General features: G+C 37.0%; 1 protein-coding gene across 2 annotated transcripts in view; it reads right to left on the bottom strand.

Annotated features, from left to right (window-relative positions):
* Nucleotides 1–24,881, bottom strand: part of KAT6A (lysine acetyltransferase 6A) — a 116,827-nt gene that overhangs the window by 10,306 nt on the left and 81,640 nt on the right. For both annotated transcript variants that reach the window (XM_046648367.1, XM_046648368.1), the window contains exons 9-15: nucleotides 15,588–15,703; nucleotides 8,558–8,699; nucleotides 6,877–7,038; nucleotides 5,655–5,748; nucleotides 3,345–3,576; nucleotides 2,423–2,630; nucleotides 626–1,228 (exon numbers count right to left, since the gene is read on the bottom strand). In XM_046648367.1, the coding sequence (XP_046504323.1) occupies nucleotides 626–1,228; nucleotides 2,423–2,630; nucleotides 3,345–3,576; nucleotides 5,655–5,748; nucleotides 6,877–7,038; nucleotides 8,558–8,699; nucleotides 15,588–15,703 (1,557 nt within the window). The remainder of the gene's footprint in view (nucleotides 1–625; nucleotides 1,229–2,422; nucleotides 2,631–3,344; nucleotides 3,577–5,654; nucleotides 5,749–6,876; nucleotides 7,039–8,557; nucleotides 8,700–15,587; nucleotides 15,704–24,881) is intronic.

The raw sequence follows: 24,881 nt of genomic DNA, 5'->3' as shown, positions 1-24,881 counted from the left end.
CATATTTCTGGTATACAGTTTAAGAGAATTCATTATCATCATCACACAGCATTTATTAACAAACTGGCTATCATTCAAACTTTGAAAGATGATGAAACATAGTTTAGAAAATATCTTTAAAACAAGGTTAAGTCAAACCACTGGGGGGGTGAAGGGAAGAGAGAGAAGGGCGGAAAGAGTACACGGAAAATAGCACTGTCCAAAAGAACATGAATGGCTTCACCCTCCTCATCCCCACAGAGGGCACCATTATGTCCACTCTCCATCAGACTGTGTAATACTTCCCTCTCGTCTTCTAATATAAACATTTCTTAATCTGTACACACTTTTTAAAATATTTTAAAAATCCCTAAAAGTCATGACTTGAACATCAAACCAGCAAGCTGAAAAAGTTGTCAGTCCTTACATAAGCTTAAGACTTCAAAATTAACTTCCATGAACAAAAGAAGTCACATACACATTTCAAACGTTCAGTGAGAAGACCATAAGCTACAATATACTGAGACAAAGTTTAAAAAATAACACACTTGGCATTTCTAAATTACTCTTTCCACTCTAGGACAGGACACTAAATATAATCAGCTGCAACTGGAGGAAGAGAAGACGTGTCAAAGAAACGCCTTACCTTTCGCTTCAACGTGGGCTTCGTAAGAACTGGCGGGGAGGTGGAGCGGGGACTTTCTGGCTCTTCTTCCTCCTCGCTGCTCTCACTGAAGCCCCTGAGGAGAGCCCTGTCACCATCACTATAGCGACGGGGCAGTCCGTCATTGCCTTCTGGGAGCCGACACTTCAGGGCCGCGGGGCCCTTCTTCAGCTGTCCTCGCCAGAGCTCAACCCCCTCACTCAGTCTTCTTTTGGGGATCTCTGGCTTCCCATCCTGGCTCGGCTGCTCCTGAGAGGCTGCCAGCTGTTCCTCACTTTCAGTGTATTGTTCTTGGGAGGTTTCCGATTTTTCCTCATGTTCTCCATATTGTTCCTGAGGAGCTGATGTCTCTTCCAAGAGCAGTTTAGAATCTTTATCATCAAAACGTTCCTGGGTTTTTCTGTTCTTCCTCCCCCAGCGGCCTCTCCGAGATGGCTGATTATTCGCAGGAAGAGTATCGCGGGGAAGGACTTGTTTATTCAAACGTGTAGAACTAGCTGGTGCCATAACTTCTGGTTTCTTTTCACTTTCTACTGAAGAATAAGAATCTTGTTCTTTATTCTCCCGAGATGCAGACTTTCCCACCTGATTTTAGAAAATAAAACCGTGCTGGTTAATTTTTCAGTCTCATTTGGTTTTATCTCCTATTCTTACCTTTTAAATACCGACACATAATAAAGCTTTAAAAAAGGACATTACTAATTATTTAATAGCTAACATAAATATTTCTTGTTAGCCACTGTTTTAAACGCTTTATAGGTTTCAATTAATCCTCACAATTGTATGAAGTGTTATTATTCTATCCCCACTTTACAAATGGGGTAACTGAGGCACAAAACCTCTAAGGAACTTGCCCCGGGTCATGCCCTGGCAAATGTGAAGCTGGGATTAACCCAGCAGTCTGACTCAAGAGCTAGTGTGCTCAACCATCACGCAACACCATCTGCAATCAACAGAGTGAGTATTAACCGTTCTTAGAAATGTTAAATGAGAGACGTTATGAAATTTCTGAGGAACAAAAATCTAAGAGAGAAGAGGTGAGCTTTGGGGCATGGGCAAGAGAAAGGGGGTGTTTGAAAAAAATGAAAGAAAATTTCTGTCATTATTTTGATTTATTTTTATTCTGAATATTTAATTTCATTTTGAAAAGTAAGTTACATTAAACAGGGGCATGAAAACTGTTTACGTTTGTCAAAGGAGGACAGATTTTTAAAGGATGAAAGTGCTGCTTCCAAACAAAAAGAACAGAGAAAGGAGAGAAAGGTATGCATCACATGAAGAAAAATACTGAAAACTACACAATGTAGTATAATCCCTCATTAACCCTTTAATGACTAAAGACATTTGGGTACCCACTGAACTAGTTAGTGCTCTACGAGAAAACATACACATGTTTACAATATTTCCTTAATGTTTTAGCTTAAGGAAAGTGTATCTTCATTTCTTTTTTAACAACAGTCAGATTTAGATTCAATTCAGATTCCTCAATTACTATACAGCTTAAAATTTAGTTGCACATTGGCAGTCTGGTAAGACACATTTAGTCATAAGTGACCCATTATAACAAATTTGAAGGTCTAATCATCCAAGGCTTAAAAATATACAAATAAGTAAACAAAACCCAGTCTCTCTGAAATTTCTATTATTGAAATAAACTCTGAAATTCTAATGTGAATTTACTTTGTTGGGTGAAGATATCGTAATATATATCACAAATACCCATGAAAACCAAAAATATATCCTTCTGTCATCAAAAATAGAGACTACTCATGCCCTTACACTCGTCTCTAATTCTCTTTCCTGGCACTGCGGCTCTTCATTTTCTCCTTCCTCAGCCTCCTCTTCCTCCTCCTCTGAGACGACAGAATTAGAGACTATGACAGGAGTCCAGCGCAAACATTCTGGATCTACATCTACAGGTCGCAAATTCAGCTGAAGCTTTGCCATGTGATCCTGGATAAGTTTTTCCCGGCGGATAATCACAAATCTGGAACCAGACAAAAGTTTATAACAATCAACGATGTACAAGGAGTACCTAACAATATGGAGCTATAACCCCCAGAAAACCCTGGAGATGATGATAAATGCTTCAAAAACAGCTTGCCTGGGAAGATGAAAAGAGAAATACACCACCACACGAGACAGCTAAGAAATATGAAACTGGATAAATACTTCACACTCAACTATAGCAATGAATGAAGTTACTTTAACCATTTCTTGTCTCACATTTCCCACCTCTGGAATTTCTCCAACTTTCCTGCACTCTCTCTCTTTCTCCATCTTTCTAGTCCAAATGCCTCCTTTCTTTGTGACCTTTTCCCAACCACTCTAGATAAGGGTGAGCTGTCTTTCCTTTGACCTATACTTCATTTTGTAACATTTGTATGGAAACAAATCATGGGACTATTTTATTTGACACTGTTTCTAAAGTAGTTACTCCTTGTATAGGGAAGGAGCTCCCAATCCTAGAAAATAAAACATTAGTAGCTTAAGTCCAAAAGTTAGGAGGAAGATCAGAAAAACAGTTAAAAAAAAATGATACTATTGAGTATCAAATATCATATAAAGGAAAATGATGTCTCAGGGCCACCAAGTGTACCACTTATATTAGTTTATGCCCGTGCATTGATAACTTGGCTGCCTGATCCGAAACCTCCACCTAATTACCTTTCGAAGGTATACAAAGGGATGCGATACTCACTGGTCACTACGGTAGTCCAGCATACGTAGGTGGTGGAGTGTGGACGTAATGTCTTGAGGGCAGATTCCAGTCAACTTGCTTAACTTCTTAATGCTGATTTGCTTGTCATTTTGGTGATAAAGGCACTCCAATATTACACTTTTCCAATAAGCCATGTAGGAAAGACGACCTAGATCGGATAATGGTTTCTCTGGAGACCCTGCTTGGCCTTCACGCTTTGATAACAAATAACCTAAAGAAACCCCCAAATCAGAAACATGTCAGAGAGCCTTAAATAGGCTAATTCAACAAGACAACAATCCTTTCTTCCACAACCAACCCAAGTATTATAAGCAATAATAATTTCAAAGATAAATTCCTTCAAGAAAAAGAACACAATGTGCAGGAAGACTACATCATTTGTATCCAGTGAACATTACATTAGGACCACTTTGTCTACAGTTATAAATCACGGTAAAGTATTCAAACTGTTAAAAATCAGGACTTCATATTAACAGGCTGCATAATAAGATAAAGGCAATAATGATTTTTGTTTAACATGCTATAGGGAAAAAACCACCCTCACATGTTTTATTTGGACCACTAGATGGCAACAGTTATACCTGAATGGAACAACACAAAAGAATGCCTTCATTTTTATGTAATCCTGTCTATTAAGTTTGTGGTTCTTCTGTGAGTGAATTAGATGACAATTCTTACTTCAACCAAAGATTTCCTCACAATCGCCTACCACCCTAATTCTTGGTAAGCAAGAATGTCAGTATGAGGCTGTCACTGTGAGTGTATGGTGGTATTACTTCGTTTTCTTGTCTACTGCATGACTCTCAAGAACAGGAAAAGAACGGCAGAAACTCTAAGTGAAAGTACTGAAAATGGAGATGGCAGAAAAAACGTAGTCTTCTGTCACTGAAGAAAACTTTAAAAGCAGTCTAAGGATAATGCGGGAAAATATATTACATCAGGAAAAGTAAACGAAAAGAAATACTGTTTTAATATACAGTTTTAATAATCATAAAGACTGATGTCTGTATATCTCAAAAAAATGACTATTTCCCCTAACTTTGCTATTTAATGGCATAACATGTCCAATCATGAGTCCTATTTCAAAACAATACGTGATGTTAAAGGAAATAATCTGAGTCCCACCCTTTACTATGAATCCAAAAAGGCCAAGAAAATGTACAAAATAACCAAGGGCACACATTTCCAATAAAATATAGTCAGGAGTACAGTCTAACGCCGAGCAGAATAAGCTTCAATGGTCCATATGAGAATTACGTTCTTAACACTGGCAATATAATCATCTGATATTCAGAAGGACTGTCTGTACCAAAATCCTTAGTTTGAACCATTATTTCTGAATGTATTCTTTTAAATATTATTTTTAGCAATATCTGAAGGAAAATATTCCCTCAAATATCACTATTTTATAATCAATATAAAATTTACTGCAAACATACATTTACTGTCTAAGAAAGATTATCAATGTGTAAAAAAATTCAAGTTCTACAACAACCTTTTTAGAATTGTTAGCTTTCAAAATTTTTAAGTCAGATTAAATTATTTCCTGTATCCTTTACTTTTGATTTCTAAAGGTGCACTGCATATTTTTAACCACTAGGTAGAGCCTGACACTAAAAAACGATGAAAACATTTTCTCAGATAATTGGGTAACAAAAATAGGGCAGGTGCTATACTTTTTTTTTCCCTGCTTTTTTCCTCCCCCAAACCCCACAGCACAGTTATACATTTTAGTTGTGGGTCCTTCTAGTTGTGGCATGATTTTTTTTTATATACTTCTTTATTAGTACTAATTTAAGAGGTTACAATTTTTTTTTTAATATTGTTGTGAGTTAAGATTACCATAAAACTAAATTCCACTGTAAATTAACAGTTGCAAATTAAAAGTATTTGCCACAGATCACTCAGAAGTTGGTATCCAATGTTAGCTATTTAAAAATATTTCATGTCTGGGGCACCCCACTGGCACAGTGGTTGAGTTTGCATGCTCCACTTCGGTGGCCCAGGGTTTGCAGGTTTGGATCCCCAGCATGGACCTAGCACCACTCGTCAAGCCACGGTGTGATGGCATCTCACATAAAATAGAGGGAGACTGGCAACAGATGTTACCTCAGGGCCAATCTTCCTCACCAAAAGAAAAAAAATTCATAGCTTTAGGTTTTAAAGTCCCATACAGTAGTATGACAAAAGATGCTGGCAACCAATAAATCATCTGCAAATCTTTAAAAATATATATATACAGAAGGTCCACAGGAAGAGATAATAAGAAATTGTTATTATAATCCTTACTGAAATCGATGAGAAACCTGCCATAGCCCTTACGCTGGTATTGGGGAAGAATCATTATACAGGAAACGTTGTATTTCTGTTGGCAGTGCTTTTCCTGGTGGAGAAAATAGAAGCCAAGTTTTAAAACAACAGGCTGCTAAGACTGAAGAGTAATGCTAATTATTAAGAAACAAGGACTAACAGTCAAAACCACAGCCCTGGTCATTTGGGAATAACAACGCACATCAAGAAAAAAATACCCCACTGGGAGGAGATAGGACAACGTTAGGTCATTGCCATTACCCACAAAGCAACCATCCTGGGAGAACAAAAAATAAAATAAAATTATGCCATCCAACACCATCTGCAACACAGAAACAGTATGTCAATGCCTAAGATGAGCAGAGAAATCTGAGTCCCAACCAATGTGCAAAGCTACAAATGACGAGTCAATGTGCACTCTAGAAGTAGGAAGATTTGTCAACTATCTCAAAGTTTCTTTCATTTCCTGCTCTGCTGCTACATAGGGCAGGCCCACCTCCCTATTAGTTGTACCTAACTTTACAAATTTAACTTTTTAAAAATTTAAAAATATTTACAAAAAGTAGTCCCAAAATGTTGGGTACAAACACACTTATAAATCTGGCAATTTATTTCAAATGATGTTTAACTGTGGAAATAGCCTACTAACAGAACTCGTATACAGCCAGTACTTCACACTTACCTATTTTATACACTTAGATTTTACCACGGGCTTGCTTAAATAAAAGTATTTCTTTTACATTGTTTAACTACAAAAGAAACTTTTTTTCCTCCTCAAGAGAAAGGAAGATTAAAGAAAGGAGAGAAAATATCCTTTAATAAAAACAGCTTCTTATTCTTATTTCTATGCCTAAAATTCAAATTAGGAAGGGAAGATTTAAACTGAGAAAGAAGTCAGAGGGGTAATGACTATGTTTATTTCACAAGTTCTACCTATTATCACCATGGGAATAGAAGTCATTTTAAAACTTTTCCTCTTGAGTATAACCAGTAGTTCACGTTCCTAGGAGAGTATATAGTCTGTTGAATGTTACTAGGCACCTTCTAGTACGTGGTATTCTGAACGTGCCTTCTATTTTCCTTCCCACAAAGCTAGATGGTACCAGAAGGTGCTGCAGCCTGTAGTGTCTCCTAGTGAGAACCAGCAGACTGTTTCAGATTTCCATAGGAATTCAAACTCATTTTAAGCTGATATACTTACTTTAGAAAAGTAGCCAACAAGGTGGCAGCCCTTGACATCATTCTGTGTTAGTACATAAAAAAGGAATGGCTCCACGTCATAATAGAGTGTTTTGTGGTCAAGAAACAACTTTGCCAAGAGACACAGGTTCTGACAATAAATGGTACTCACATTCCCATCAACCTAGAGTAAAAAAACAGAACAAAATGGTCAGTACGGTGTCTCTTTAGTTCTAGAATAGTACACATCAGTTACAAGCACCTCTGATTACCCATAGCCCAAAGAGAAGCTGTCAGTGATCAGAACCTGGAAACTACCCCTTGAAATGGAAGAATTATGGTACCTGCTGTTTTAAGACAATTAAATGTATAAAACATTGTACGTCAACAAAGCATAAATAGCTAGACAAAAAGATGATGACCATTTAAAAAATAGCACTTTTTGCTTTTATAGTAAGATTGATTACAGGAATCCTTCAGATAGTAAGCTGACCTGATCTACTTTTTAAAGTATTTAATTCAACAAAAGCTCTAAATACAACCTCTTCCAAAATACATTTGTTGAGTAAAACAAGGTATAACTCTAGTTTAATCTGTGCCAGCAGCCAGAAGCAATGTAGTCTGACTGCCATGATCAGATTTATCCCCAAATAAAGCTACTTGAGGGAGTATTAACTATTGTCAAAAGCACCAAGCATGAGAGATTTCTTGGAAACAGGTTGGCCAAGATCAGGAGCACTACACTATATTGCTCCTGATACCCCTTTTTCTTGGAGTTGCTGGAGCTTGCTCTTTTTTGAAAATGCCAAAGGACGCCCACATTAAACCTCAAGACATTGATATTTCAAGACTAGAACCTCCTCAACAATTTAAGTAATTTAAAATTACTTCTTTTAAAATACACACCAATACACGCTTAAATTGAGAAGCAATTTGCTATTGAGTATTCTGAAACAATACTGTATACCACACCCTTCCTCCTCCCCCCAAGGTGAAGAGCTCTTCTATTCCTCACCTAAAATAAAGGCTTAGGGAAGATCAAGAAAGTTACAGACCCAGTAGGTCCTGACAATGTGAAATTCTATCATGATAGTAATTAACAGAATTGAGCACATACATGGCAGGTACTCAATTAATATTTGGCAATCAAACCACAGAACTGAGGATTAAGAAATTAGAAAGCACTACTAACAAAAATAGAATCACAGACATAGCCTAAATCTATCATCATGATGAAATCAGGAAAATACATTAAGATTTACTACAGGTATTAAATACACCTCTACAAAATACTCCTTTAAATAGAGCAGTGGAATTTTTTTCATTTAAACACCATATTTCATAGATCTAAGACACAATTTTATCATATCTAAAATATGTAAAATTAGTTGACATTTTGTAATCAAATGGAGTCTTATAAATCATAATTAGTACTTTTTCCTTCTTAGTGGCACATAAAATAAAATTGATATCTTTGATGCAATAAAATACAGAATAATTTATTCTGAGATCAAGCTTGTGTACTTGGTACCTTTTGGATTGGCCTAATTCTGCTTCTCATATAGCTGATTATCCGACTCAATAATGAGTACAAGAAAAAGATAACATTTTCCAAAAAAATCAAGTTGCACAATTAAATACAGTACAGGAGGCACAGTAGTGAAATGGACAGGAAGACAACCACTAAACATCTTCTACTTTACCTCAAAGACAGAAATATTATTTTTTCTGTAAATCTCATTGGCAGGAGGATGGAACCAACCACATTTCTTCATGTGCTGCTGTAGAATAGTTCTACTTTTCATATATTTCAGACAGAATTCGCAAAGGTACAATTTAGGCAGCCTGTAGATAATAATTAAACAAAAAAAGACAGGGCTTTACATAAGACTTTAAACGTTCACAACTACTCCTTTTTTATTCTCATTACTAGCCAAGTATTGTTATCCCCATTAATCAAATGAAAGAAAGAAAAAAAAATTAAAGATGTCACTGATTTGATAACAGTCTCCAACTAATTAACAGCAAGAGGGCAGGGATGAGAAATCAAGACACTCAATTCAGTGCTCTTCCCATCAGACTAATACTGTCCAGTCTTAAGTTACCCGCTTGACAGATATGAAAATCTCACATTCTCTCCTCCTTGATAATCTCAAATAAGCAGAAAATAAAGTCTACCTTCAGAACACACCCATAAGTGAAGAAGATTTTGTCAAGTTATATATTCTTTCTCCCTTTATCAGATCGTTCATTCATTCATTTCAGAAAATAAACATTTGTTGAATACTTGCTGTACGCCAGGCCCTGTGCTAGGTACACTAGGTACAGAGTGCTGAGTAAAATGGACATATAGTGAATATTACACAAGCAGATTTTGTGTATCTTTTTAAGTATAAAATTATAATATTGGATATGTGTTTTTCAAGTTAGGACACACTACACTATCTTCCCTCCCTCCTTCCACCCTGAAATTCTGGCTTTCCCGCTGGTTAAATAATCACATTAGATCTTGCAACTCAAAAGTCTATTATTCAACAAGTGAAATAAAAGTTCAAATTATTCTTTCAGATGTTCTCTGTTATTAATTTGTATTTATCCAACAGGCTTGCTATTTTAGCAGTAGTTTAACAGGACTTCTTCCTCATGTCCCTTTTATGAGGAGCAAGGCAATAAAGTTAAGTGATCAGGTCAGTTCATAAAGTAACAGAAGGAACATAGCCTAAATTAAAAACCAGTGGCTTTTATACCTATTTAGTCTGAATCCAGACGACCACATGGCTCATCTATTATAAAATACACACACCATGTATCCTCAGCACAAGACTTCCCTCAAGCATGAACTGTGTCCAGAGCTGGTCATGCCTTGGTAATCCGAGATCTGATACTACCATTAAAACTGGATGTGCAAATATACTGGATGATGTGATGACAAAAAATACAATCCAAATAAATTACTCTATCCCCTTCTCATATAAAGAAGCATTGAGACTGATGGAAATAAAACCCTCATTAATTTAGTTGCTACGCCTTTGGATAGCTATGCTTTAAAAAGAATACCCTGAAAAAGTAGATTAACACACAAAAATGTCTGATTTGTTAAAGTGTGAAGACCACAACTATTTTTTCAAGTTCTACTTTAGAAGCAGCTTTTGAAACACAATTATAATTATCTGAAAATATCTAACATTCAAGTAAAGCCTTTCTCAAAGTGTATCTTTGGAACACCAGTGCTGTATGCGCCAAATATTCATGCTCAAATAAGGGTGGGGAGGGGGACGTGATTTTTTTTTCCTTCTCTCTTGGGGATTCAGAATGTGCATTAATTCTTCCTATATAATCTCACGTCTTATTTTTAAAACTGCCATTCAGCACATTAAAAGCTCCAAGGAACCATTGTACTATGGTATTTCTAAATGCCTACTTTATGTAATAAGTGTTTTCCAAATATTAATATTAGTCAAACCAACACAACCTGAAATTATATCATTAGTACAAAAGTCAGTTCTAAATAAAGTACTGAATGAAGCAAGTAATTACTGACATTACAAATTGAAATCAAGAAGCAAGAGCCAAGAACATGGAAAAGAAAGGTTTCCTAAGCTACTGTGCTTATTTCCTTTGCATGTTGCCTCAAACTCCACTAATCGGAGAAAAGAATGGCAGCAGGATAAATAGCTTTTTCCTTCTTTACCACCAGAAGAAAAAAAATCTCAAAATGAAATGGCCCCAATTATAAACTTCATTATCTAGTGTGGGCACTAGAGGTATTTTAACTGAGTCTCAAAGGTGACCCACAACTGCCAAACTGTCTTCCTGAATATCTTGATTTTGAATAATTTCTACTTAAAGGAAGGTGGAAGAAAGAGGTTCTCCCTACGTCAATGTAATTAATGGCAACCTTCTCCCCGCCATCTATTCTACTACTTACCTTTATTTACCTGTGCTAAATTCTCAATGAGTGATTTTAACTTGTTGCAACAAGATAAAGAAGAATCCTTGAGTACAGTTTCACTTTGAGAACTAAATATTACAACTAAATAGTCCCTATAATGTGAATCTGAGAAACCTAAACAAAATTATGTGCTTTTTAAAATATTAAGAAAGAAAAAAGCAAAGAAAGAACAACCAGTGACAGACCACTAAACTTTCCAGAAAAAAAGATAAATGCCAACTTTAAAAGCATGCAATTTAACTTTTAGGTCTCAGTACAAAGACATGAAAATAAAGTATAATTTATTTCCTAAGGTCTCTGAGAGAAGGCCTAATTTCTTTAAAGCTCTAGTAATAAGCAAGTTGTTCAAGAAACATCAGAAGTGGTGAAATCCCTGAGAAAACTGCTGCCAAGTTCTATCTGGTAAATTATAAGTACTTGCTATGCTATTTCCTTGGAAATAGCAAGATGTATGGCATTTTATTCACAATTTTTAAAAAGCTGGTGAACCTTATTATATGAAAAATAATAGTAAAAGCAAGCATCATGATCTACTTTATTCCATTCAGTTCTTGCTGAAAACACTTAAAACCTCTTACTTTATTATAACCAAGCCCACTGGGATGACATTGTTTGTCTAAAGGGAATCATGTGATAAAATCCCTGGAAAAACAAAATGTTTCTTCTAGTAATAGCACAAATGGCTGCAGCTCTCTGAAAAAACACATCATAGAGAAAGAACATCAGATCACATGAAATGAAGTGTAGTTACGGGGGTTATGAATACTCCCAGCCCTAGAGGACACTGCTAGGTGCTGCTTTTTGTCATCTTCTTCCTGACAGCACCTAGGCCCTGACTATCAAATAGGATATGGTCACTGTGATCAGCTGCATCACGGGGTGTAGCCTCAATACTTGAAGTTTATTCTAAAGTTGGTCAATATTTTGTCACCTCAGCCTGTGGAGTCAGAACTGGGCTGCAGCTGTGTGTGCTTTGGAAGCACTGCTTCTCTTATTTCTAGGATGATGCAAACATCCTTCCAGGAATTCCTACAGTACCTTCTTGGCTTTTGAACATTACCCAAAATAGGAGCAGTCTGTGTGGCCTTTATAATAGGTCGACTTGCAGCAAAATTTTAACACCACAATAAAAATTCTATCAAATATTACTTAAATCAAAGGTTATGGTACAAGCCATGTGAGCTCAATCTAAATCAACAGATCTATCAATAGGTCAACCTCTATGGAGTAGTGCAAGCACAGTGGTTAAAGGTTATAGCTGTGTGGTAAGAGAAAAGTAGGATTAAATCCTGGTTCTGCCACTTATAAACTGTATGGTCTTGAATATGTTTGCCAGGCCCTGGTCTGTAAAGTGAAGATAGTAACAGCCACCTCAGAGAATATTCCAGAGACGTTTAGTCCAGTACCAAGCTCAATGAATGGTAACTACAACTGCCATTATTTATGATTAATACTATGAATATCTTTATTCTCCTCTCATTCATTTTATTTCATCATTTAATGGTCATCCAAAGACCTTAAGGATGCCGTTCTTCAGTAACTGGGGCTATACACAATCTATGCATCAAATCAAATCAGGAACAAGATCAAAAGATATAGGTAACTTGCTAAGCAACTCAATTATGTGGGAATCTGCCTTGTTAGGATCTCAATATGATCTCGTAGCATAGAGGTTATTATGAAGCTACGCTCTAAACAGCTCAGGAGTAGAAGACATCCCATGATCACAGCTACTCCTGCCTTCAGCCCATCTATGTCATGTCTTTAATGGCAGAGTAGGGTTCTCTTTGGACCTGTCTGCCTTGTGTGAGCATCACATGGCCCTGTTGGAGAAACTCAGGGTTAAAATTAGGGTGTATACTCTTCAGTGTCTGAGGCTTAATCACACTGCTCCAAATGAAGTAGTATTACTGCTTCACTGCTGTTCTTTCACTTTTTTGTTTGTTTTTAAGCCAAAGATGCAAGATTACTTAAGATACAACGCACACATAAATAAATATCTGGATATTATGGGAGATAATAGCACAATCCCACTTTCCAAAAGCTTTTTCCTCTTGTGATCTTTTCTTTTCTGTTTGCTCCAATTGTCTTATTTTTGCATGCTTTGGGATTTGGAGTTTTTAACAAGTGCTTAAAACCTCATTATAATAATAAAATAATTCAGAAGCAATTTATCACAGAATAATAAATAGTCATTAACATAGTAAGGATATAGGTTTATTATCTGGAAAACATAAGATCTCTAAACATTTTAGTCAACTCAAGTTTAAAAGAACTCAGAGTAGGGGCCAGCCCCATGGCCGAGTGGTTAAGTTCGTGTGCTCCACTTTGGCGGTCCAGGGTTTCACCTATTTGGATCCCAGGCGCGGACTCAGCACAGCCTGTCGGGCCATGCTGAGGCGGCATCCCACATAGCACAAACAGAAGGACCCACAACTAGAATATACAACTAAGTACTGGGGGCTTTGCGGAGAAGAAGAAGAAGAAAACAAAAAAGACTGGCAACAGGTGTTAGCTCAGGTGCCAATCTTTGGAGGAAAAAAAAAGGAAAGAGTAAAACAAGCCGAAACTCATTTAAATAGGTGTATGCAGTTTTAAAATGTACTTAAAATTATGAATACATAAATAGAAAAAACATCATACCAAAGAACCTATTAAATTACAGAATATTTTCTGATGAAAAACTCAGGGAACCCTCCACAATGGATAAGGAAATGTATAGAAAATGTCTGAAATTCTACTTAAGAAACTTGGTGAATTTTACAGTTCCTATTCTATGGCTGCTTTCTATTATGATTCCTATTCTACCTTTTTGGTTATTCATTTTTCTGCTGGCAATGTTGTTTATTCCTTCACTGAAAACCAATTACCTCAAACCTAATTAAGAAATTAGGTGTTAAACCTGATTAGAGACCATCTTTTCAGAACAAAAAGCAACATTTTAATACCTTAAAAGACAACAGCCTCATGGCTCCATTCTCCTCATTCTCTGGAAAAGCAAGTGCTGAGGCTGGCTCCCTATTTCTGTCTTGAGTCAATTAATTTCCTGTCCTCCCCTTAAGTAGAAGAGACAGGTGCCTATAGTTCCAATCCATCTGCACCACAATCCCTAGGACAGCTGATAGACACACTGAATGAGCCTTCTTTTCTCAGTTGAGCATTCTTAGGATGTGAACAGCTTGCAAAGAGTTCACTAAAAAAATGGTAATAATAACATATTTTAAATCTGATGAAGAAATACATTCCTCAGCATATTTCTTCTTGATCATACACTATCTTGCCTATCCAGAACTCCTGAGGAGTAAACTGCCTTGAATACCTGAGTTCTGTAGGTAGTTGAGGAATTTCCTGCTCTCTTTTAACATACATATATATAAAAAATATAATAATATATAAATATAACAACCTTTTTTTAACAAACTCAGATTGTTATTCCATGACATAAATAGAATGCTGCCTTAAAGATCTACCACAGTGTTTAGGACTAACTGAACCTATAATAAATGGTTCTCAATTACTGTGTTTCATGAGCTTGTGTGTTAATTTCCTGGAGTTTTGCTTTCTCTCTTTTTTGTTTTGTCACTGAGGTCTGTATCTGTAATAACATTCTCAATCTTATTTTTCTACTTCTGCTAGACTTGAAAATCACACAAGCAAGTTAAATTATACGGAAAGAAAAAGTAAAAAGAATAATGACTTTTGGTTTTTCAACAGCTTTTTGGAAATAACCCATATTAAAGCACTCTACATACTGTAAAGCACTGAATAGATTAATGTAGTTATAATTACTTTTGCTAATATTCTGGACAAGCAATGTTACTAGAGGGGTAAAAAGCCCTAGAATGAGGGTACTTTGAACGTGTTTAACCCATAGCACCGTAACTGATTATTCCTAACCACATCCTGCAAACGGGAACTGAAGCATAAGGAGTTCACAGATTAAAGAGAACGTTAATGTGACTGCTATACTTCAAATGATAAAGTAGTGTTTAATTTTTTGACCAAATCTTATTTTTCAACTCTTTTAATTTCAATCCTAAAGGAAAAAAATAACAATAACTGACATTATTGGGCACTTACCATTTTCTAAGTGATTTACATGTTCTAATTCATTTCATGTTCACAACAAACCCTACCCAGTAAGTATTATTATTATCCCCACTTCACAGATCAAGAAACTGAAGAACAGAGTAGCTGGGTAACTTCTAAGGTTACGCAGCTTATAGATGTCAGAGCTGAGTCATGAAACCAATTTGGCTTCACTAAGTATGCTGCTTATCCCCAAAAGCTAATGACTGATCAATTTTTACATCTGGAAACCCAAGCTATTTATATATAATTTTATATGATTTGTCCAATTATTCCTGGGAAAACAAACCATTCACTAAGTTTGTTAAATTATAAAAATTTAAATAAAAGGCTACTCACTGAAACTTTATTTTTGGTTAAGTCTAAGAATCTCTCACTCTCTTTTTTAAAAATTCTTAGTGTGAGGTATGAAGGCAAATTTCTCTTAAAGAAGAAATGTTCCCCTTCCATTTTGACCATGTGTCAGGTTTCCAATCTTAAATAACAGCTTTTGGATAGGTTACAGAAAAGAAAATCTAAAGCCAATTGGGATTAAGTGGCTGCCAAAGTATGCTGCTATCATGGACATTTAAAAGCTACCAGTTTCCCCAAATGTAAAAAGATGAACTGGACTAATATGTCCCCAAGATTCCTTCTAGTGCTGGAGTTCTATGAATCTAAAAACAGAAGGTAAACGGTCTCTCAAAACATACCTTGAGTATTCTTGAGGATATGGGGAAGAGTACCAGGTGTGAATTTCATACTTCCCAAACTCAATGACAGAGGGACAGCGGACTTGTGGATCAGGGGGACCAGTCACTCCAACTTTCTGTGCAGTCAAAAAATACATTACAAAAGTTAGCTAAATTAAATACACTGAGATAGATAACAAAATGAACCAAAAAAATGATTTGAAACTAAACATTGTCTTCTCAGGATTCCTCAGGAGAACAAAAAAAGTCAGGAACAAGCTAACAAGTTTGGAAATAACCTGTATTATTCTCTCAATAGAACATCCAAATGAAGAACAAAAATGCCAATAAATCTCTTAGAACCAAATGCAGCTGATGTCACTGCATTTTTCATATTTGATAATACTGCAAATACTTTCTTCAACTAAACTCACTCCCTCGATGACTTGATTATTAAAGAGAAACTGCTGGCATCTGAGGATATCAGATAAAGAACAATTTTTAACCGGGAGAGGGGGGGAGTGCTGCACACTTGCCAAGGTCATACACAGACTGTCTCAACTGACCACACGGGAAACGAGCTACTCAACATGCGAGCACACGGAGAAAACAATGATCTTCTGGTTTGGGAAAACAGACATTTAAGAGCAATATTAAAAGAATATGACAAAACAAGTATCAAAAGAGTCTTCAAAATTCATTTCACACTGCCCCTAAAATTTATTAGTTCTTCACAGATTTGCCCAAGGAAAAAAAATACTGTTATACACACACAGTTATCCCTTTTATCTACCTTCTGTTTATAATGAAAACAATCTCTATGCCCCTCATCCCTGCAATAATCTGAACTACAGTATCTTAAAAAAGAATAACTTATAAAAGCCTTTATGACTTCTACACGAACAATACAATATAAGCTATTGCTAAAGACTACAAAGATCAGGTTTCAAAACCTTAAATTCAAGGGCAATTTGATTTGCTCTGCACCCAATACAGCAACAGACTCATATATACATACATGTATATGTGTGCATATATTATGTATATAATTATAATATATACAATATATATGTATATATATGTATATTTATCATGGATACTCTATAAACATTAACTGACTTAAGAGCTAGAATTTAGCCTTATCACCCACAAGTATTAATAATTCCTCATCAAAAGAACAACCAAAATTACTCTTCAACTTTATGCTTTAAAAACCACTGACAGATTATTAAAAGTCCCTTGTTGGAGCCCATAAACACACATACACATCTTCTAACAAAACTAAAAAGATTTTATTCACTATTTTTATATAATTTCATTTAAGGAAAAGGTTCTTCACAACTCATTTGAAAACTCTCCCTGGTCTTTCCACCTGTTCCTTTTCATAAAAGGCCAAGGGACTCATCTCAGGTTTCATACTGGAATATAGCCAGGTGCAACCTCAACCTCTTCCTCAGACTCCTCAAAACAAAAGACAAACAGCTACGAGCTGGATAAACTGACTTATGACACCAAGGAGTATTGGGGCTCTTCCAAATACAAACATCACAAGGAAATACACAAGACAGGATTAAAATAAGATTTTTTCATTTCTCAAAACCAAAATAAAACTCTGTAAAAAGATTTTAAAAACATTGTTCTTTAAACTACATTCCAGAAAGAAGTATTCTAATTCATAAAGTAGTATCTTTTAACTTCACAGCTCAAAATAACAAGAAGAGTGGTATAGAAAACATCAGAATAACCAAATATCAGCAACCAAATCTAACTTCCTGAGCCTACTATCAAGGAGGAAGCACAGAAGTTGAAAGCATGCACCTGCTGTGGCACTGCCTGTTGTCGGAGAGCTTTCCCATCAGCTGCCCGTCGCTCTTCCAGGTGGATGCCCAATGTGAAAGCAGATATCCAGTTCCAGTATAATTGTTTGCACATCACCACAACTCAGCAAGTCTGCGTAAAACTAGACTCAGGGCAGACTTCCCCGCCACCTTCACCTACCCTCACCTTCCTGCACTGTGAAGTGTTCTGGCACATGCGCTCACCTACCTCTGTCCTCCACCACCTCCAAATCCCTTGTGAAGGCCTCATGAGCCAGTGTTTCCGTTTGTTAAGGTTTAGAAGTTAACAAAGGCTTCAGGCACTGAGGAAGCAAGAGCTGCACCTAAGCCACTCATTAACCCAGTCCTTGCCAAAATCAAATTGTCAAATCTGAACTACAAGGTCACCTTTGCTAGATCATTTTATTTTTAAATTTCAGCCAAAATACTCTTTTATTAAACATGCAACTTTCCAAAGAAGCAAGAATCTAATATAATCAAGAGCACAAATAATTTTTAAAACTTTTAACTCCAGTTCTGTCACTTTGTTCCCTCCTTCTCATGTGAATATGCCATCTCTAAAAGATAACATACACTCCAGGCCAGAATAGATCTTTTAATCTAAGAAAGTAAGGGGGGCACTAAATGCACTACTAATTGGGCTAAACCAAAAGATAACTTAAATACGCCTATCTAGATAATTAAACTTTTATTACTAGCGGTTTATGAAAAACGACTCTCTTCTGCAAAATCTCCACTTTCATTAAATGACTTATCTAATTCCAATTTCTAACATATAGAAGCCACTCCTCTCAGAAGGAGAAGCTTCTCTCAAGTCCACATCTGGTACAAACACGATAGAAGCTACTCTCAAGTCCACATCTGGTACAAACACGATAGAAGCTACTCTCAAGTCCACATCTGGTACAAACACGAAAATTACAACTGCTATCGACACAGCACTGCTCCCTTCCCCTTGCCTCCATTAGACAGCTCTCCCTTGATCTTCCTTTTCCATTCTCCATGGGGGAATGACACTTTGAGGTGGGAGTGGAGGGTAGGACTGCATCCTTATTATCAGTATGAGAATGTGAAATCTGGGGAGAAGAGAAGTCTTTCTGGTGTTTGAAAATTTCCCATAGAAAGGTTATAATAATAATTCTGTTCATTAGGGATTAAAAGTTACATGACGAAAGAGATATGTAAGAATGAGTTCATCTGCTCCAATATGGAAAGAGCATCAACTTAAGGAATAAAGAGAATCGGTATTTGAGGAGCACCACAGAGCCAGACTCTGCACCTTATACAGTTATCTCATTTAATCCTCACAATCCATTCCTCCAAGTAGAAAACAATATGCCCGCTTTACAGATGGGAAAAAAAACATGGCTCAGAGAAATTAAAAGGCAAAAAACTCCAGGATAGGAATATCAAGAGTGAAGCATAAAGACAGAAAAGAACAAAAAGGATAGAGGTGAGATAGGGCGTATGTGTAGTCCTCAACTAATGTTCTGAATTCCAAAAGTTTGTGTGTAAGTTTTTTTGAGCTGGAGCTTAGTTTTCCAAAGAAATGAAGTTACAAGTTCACACACTCTTATCTTAAAAGCCTTGGAACAGAATGCTTTGGAATCCTGAAATTTTCTGATATTGGAAAAGTAGTACAGAGGCCGGCCTGGTGGCGCAGCAGTTAAGTGCGCACGTTCCGCTTCTGGCGGCCCAAGGTCCGCCGGTTCAGATCTTGGGTGTGGACATGGCACCGTTTGGCAAACCATGCTGTGGTAGGCGTCCCACACATAAAGTAGAGGAAGATGGGCACGGATGTTAGCTCGGGGTCAGGCTTCCTCAAGCAAAAAAGACGAGGACTGGCAGCAGTTAGCTCAGGGCTAATCTTCCTCAAAAAAATAAATAAATAAAAAAGGAAAAAAAAAGAAAAGTATTACAGTACCTATATGTATCTTAAATCAACAGCCTCATTAGAATTTGGGGTAATACTCCACAGTCAGACACATTAATATTTCTTTAGCTAGGCAGATGAATATTCACATTAAATGGGATAAGTAAAGAATATATATACTTTCACATCAGTTCAGATCATGTTTTGCCAACAAAAGTTTAGGTAAGCGAGATCTTGCTGTAAAATGAGTTAAAAATTTTTTTTTCATTCTCCAAAGAAGATATACAAATGGCCAATAAACACATGAAAAGATGCTCAACATTACTAATCATTAGGGAAATGCAAATACAAACCACAATGAGAAACCACTTCACACCCATTAGGATGGCTATCAAAAAACAAAACAAAACAAAACAAAAAACCAGAAAAGAACAAGTGTTGTCAAGGATGTGGAGAAACTGGAACCCTTATGCATTGCTGGTGGAAATGTAAAATGGTGGAGCCACTACGGAAAACAGTATGGCAGTTCCTCAAAAAATTAAAACATAGCATTACCATATGAACCAGCAATTTCACTTCTGGGTATATAAAACAATTGAAAGCCAGGACTCAGATATTTGTCCACCCATGTTCACAGAAACGTTATTTACAATAGCCAAATGGTGGAAGCAACCCAAGTGCCCATCAATGGATGAATGGATAAACAAGATGTGGTATACATACACAATAGAATATTATTTAACCTTTTTAGAGCTTTTTTATTTCCTAAGAAGGAAAGTCTGACACATGCCAAAACATGGGAAGATGTTATGCTAACTAAAATAAACCAGAGACAAAAGGACAAATATTTTATGGTTCTACTTATATAAAGTAGAATGATGATTGCCAGGGGCTGGGGAAGGGAGAAATGGGGCGTTATTGTTTAACGGGCACTGAGTTTTAGTTTGGGAAGACAAAAAAGTTCTGGGGACGGATGGTGGTGATGGTTGCACAAAAACGTGTATTTTGTGTACAACAATGTACTTAATGTCCCTGAACCATATTCTTAAAAATAGTTAAGATGGTAAATTTTATGTCATGTATATTTTACAAGACAGCAGTCCCCCCTTATCCATGGGGATACATTCCAAGACCCAAAGTGGATGCCTGAAACCACAGATAGTACTGAATCCTACCCATACTATGTATTTTTCTATACAAACATACCTATGATAAAGTTTATAAGTACAGTAAGAGATTAACTACTAATAAAATAGAAAAATTCTAACAATATAGTATAATAAAAGTTATGTGAGTGTGGCCTCTCTCTCTCAAAATATCTTCCTGTACTACACTCACCCTTCTTCTTGTGATGATGTGAAAAGACAGGTCAGGAGGAGGATCATCTGCTTCCGGACCACAGTTGACCACGGGTAAGTGAAACCGCAGAAAGTGAAACAAGAATAAGGGGGCACTACTGTGATGTTTTTTTTAAGTTTTCAGGACTCTGCATCTCAGACCTGTAGATGTGACTACAGACTACTTCCTGTCTCTTTCTTTCCCTATGCCTTTCTGTTCTTCTACAGACATCTCCTTTGCTTTACCATTAAACATTGATAAAATCTAGGATTCTGTCTTCAGCTCTCTTATCCTTTCCCTCCACAGGACCCATAATACAGTGATCCTACCAGCTTTTCACTCTCCTTGTGCCCTCGTTCTCCTTCTCCAGCTTAGATTCCAAGGTCTTTTATTGTACCTGATCTTTGCATATATCCTTAACTTCCTTGCTTTCTCCTGATTCAACAATAAAATCCCAACTCTGGTTAAAGTCAGTTCTCTACATAACTCAAGCTGTCACTCTCATATCTGAACATGGTTAGAGAAAAACACAGAACCATGCTGACTAGTCTTAATTTGTAATTCATAACCACTAACCTCCAATGGGCTCTTGATGCTTCCCTACTCCATTCGTTCTCTCATTCTCCTAAAAGATTATTTCACATTTTCTCCTATCTCCTTAAGCCTCCAACACCTCTTACCTCATCTTCAATTTCAACCAATGCCTCTGCTTCCTACTACGTTAGAAAACTAGGAAGCAATCAAAGGAGAACTTCCACAGCTTTCCACAGCCACATCTGTATGTCTACCCTCTATGCCTATGTACCCTGCCTTTCCTTAATACTATAGCTAAATTGTCTACACTCCTATCTAAGGCCAATGCTTCCACTTGTACGTTAGATTACATCCTCTCTTACCTACTCAAAGACATCATTGCAAAAATTTTCCCTTCTCTCTTTTGCATCATCAGGTTTCTCTCCATTAGATCATTCCTATCAGTATAAACATAACTGTTATTTCTCCCATATTAATAAAAATGTATACCTTCTTTTTGCCCTCACATCTCCATCCAACTACTATCTTTTCTCTGCTCCTCTTCATTGCAAAATACTTCAAAAGAGTAGTCACATATTACTTCTATAACCAATTTCTCTTCTTCCATTTCTCCTTGAACTTGCTCCTCCTCCCTCATCATGAAAACTGTCTCTCAAGATCACTTCCATGTTACTCAACCTGATAGTCATTTTTCAGTCCCCAATTTACTTGACCTATCTACAGAATTTCCCATTCATTCCTCTTGAAACATTTTCTTCACTTGGCTTCTAAGGAACCATAATCTCCAAGGTTTTTTCTTACTTCATTGGCCATTCCTACTCAGTTTCTCCAATCTCTAAAAGTTGGAGTGTCCCAGGACTCCTCAAAACTCTTCTTTGGTGATCTCATCTAGTCTCATTCCCTTAAATACCACCAACTGGCTAACAAGTTCTAAATTTAAATTTTCAGCCCAAGACCTGTGCTTTGAACTCCAGACACATATATCCCACATTCTACTTGATATCTCCCCTCTTGAATACCTTATAACAATCTCAAATTTAACATGTCCCAAATCAAACTCCTGATCTTGTTTTCCTCAAACCTGCTCCACCTATATTCTCCTCTCAGTAAACGGCAACTCCCTCCTCCAACTGTACTCTGGCATCATGCTGATTTTTGGTGTTCATAACCATCCAATCCATCACTACACCTTCAAAACATAATCAGAATTCCAATTCCACCACTCTCACTATGATCCAAACCACCATATCTCTTACTTGGGTAATTCTAATAGCCTCCTAAATTCTCTCTGCTTTTGCATCTCCCCCTTCAATCTACACAGAAGCCAGAGTAATCCTTTAAAAGCTATGTCAGATCATGTCACTCTTCTGCTCAAAATCCTCCAAGGGCTCCTATGTCACTCAGAGTTAAAGCTATAGTCCTTTTGATGGCCTAGAAGACTGTACAAAATCTGGCCTCCCATTACCTTTCTGTCCTCTCATCACCTAAGTGTATTCTCACTCAGCTCTAACCACACTGGCCTTCTTGTACTTCCTTGACCATTCCAAGCACAAATTCCAATTCAGGGCCTTTGCGTTTCTGCTCCCCTGCCTGGAATGCTATTTCCTCTGATACCCACATGGTTCACTGCCTCACCTCCTTTAGGTTTCTGTTAAACGTCAGAAAGACAGTCTCTAACCCAACAATTTAAAACTGTACAAATCCATCCTTTCCCTCTGAATTCTCTCTCTCCCTCCCTTCCCTGCTTTTTCTCCAGAACACTACCACAGGGTATACCATTTACTTTAACCCAACCTCACCCCAATTAAACTGTAAGTTCCTGAGAATAAGGAGCTTTTTTTAATCTGTTTCGTTCAGTGTTGTACCTCCTGTACCTAACACATGGTAACCAGTACTCAGTAACACTTATTGTTAAATCAACGTTATCTATGATCATAACTTCAGCTATTACCTATGTGCTGATACCCTGGCAAATCTCCTACCCAAAGCCCTCCTGACTTCCATATCCATATATACAACAGTCTACAAAACTTCTCCATTCTAGATTTCACACAAGCCCCAATTTATGTAAGCCTGGTCTCTTCCTCTATCCAAAAAAACTCCTCTTCCCACAGTTAGTATCACCATCTACTCAAAACAGAACAACACTGGGAGACCTATTTGGTTCCACCCTCTCCTCCAACCCCGACTCAACCCAACACTGTATCTTTTCCATTCTATCCTAAATCTTTCTCAAAATCTCTGCCTACAGTATCTCCTTGGCCTTCATTTAGGCCCTAGCCACTTCTCATTCTGACTACTGTAATCATTGGACTGGTAGATGTCCTTGTTCAGGTCATCTTCAATCCATTGCTCACTGTATTGTCAGAGCAGAGTTTGTACATGCAAATACGATCATGTCACCCTCTTTTAAAAAATTCTTCAGTAGCTCCTCAAGAGTTACTTAACTACTCTAAAAAGCTACTATAACTAAAAACTAAAGTACAAACTCCTTAATATGGACCACAGGATCTTTGTGATCTGGTCTGAACTCGCCTTTTCAACCTCATCTCTTACTTGAACTCCAGCCAAACAAACCACATGCAGCTCCAAGGGTTCATAAGCTTTCTCATACCCAAACTGATCTATTTTTAAAGTCTTATTCCTCTCATCCAATAGTAAATTCTTATTCATGCCTTCCAACCCTGCTCAAATATCACCTCCTCGATGAAGACTCCTCTAACATCCGTAGACAGATGCCTTCCTGGTCATTCTCACTGCATCTTATGCATATCTCTATGACAGCATTATACCATAAACCAGTAGTTAAAAGTTAAGGATGTGGAGTCAGACTGCCTATGTTCAAATACTGATTCTAATACTTAATAACTATATAACTCTTAGTAAGATAATCCTTCTAAGGCTTTAATTCGTTCATCTGTAAAATGAGCAAGTAATAACAAGGCTGCATTAAATGCAAAATATTGATATATAATGCTGAATGTAATACCTGGCACACAGTTAATGAGTACCTATCACTAACCACATGGCTTTAATTATTTGTTTATAAATGACTCCTCAACTGGACGGCAGAGACACATTTTTCTATTTATCTACGTATTTCTAGCACCTGCCACTAAGGTAGCGAGCAGATGCTCACATTTATCTAGTGCTCACTACATGAATGACACACTAAGCACTTTGCAAATATAAACTCACTTAATCCTTTCAACAAACCTATTAAGTAACTTGCTTGACCAAGGTCACTCACCAGAGATAGGATTTGAACAGTGCAGGCTGTTTCTAATGCCTCAGCTCTTAACCACTATCTTAATAAACACTCAGTAAAATTGTGCTAAATTGTCAAATGAAAAGACTCAAAATACATCTAAACAGACTTCATTTTTTTTATTTTTCTTTCTGCTTTTTCTCCCCAAATCCCCCCAGTACACAGCTGTATATTTTAGCTGTGGGTCCTTCTAGTTGTGGCATGTGGGACGCCGCTTCAGCGTGGCCTGATGAGTGGTGCCATGTCCGCGCCCAGGATCCGAACTGGCAAAACCCTGGGCCACCAAAGCAGAGCGTGTGAACTTAACCACTCGGCCAACGGGGCTGGCCCATAAACAGCCTTTAATATGTGACTTACAACTAATGGGTGAATGCGTTAAGACACTAAAACAGCCCTCCACTCTCATCCCTAATTTCACCAGTACCGAGGAGAAGTCACCCCAACAACAGAAAAGCACTCATTGG

The sequence above is a fragment of the Equus quagga genome, chromosome 22, assembly GCF_021613505.1.
Source record: "Equus quagga isolate Etosha38 chromosome 22, UCLA_HA_Equagga_1.0, whole genome shotgun sequence".
NCBI lineage: Eukaryota > Metazoa > Chordata > Mammalia > Perissodactyla > Equidae > Equus > Equus quagga.
The sequence above is the reverse complement of the archived record's forward strand: the minus strand, read 5'-3'. Positions and strand labels throughout refer to the sequence as shown.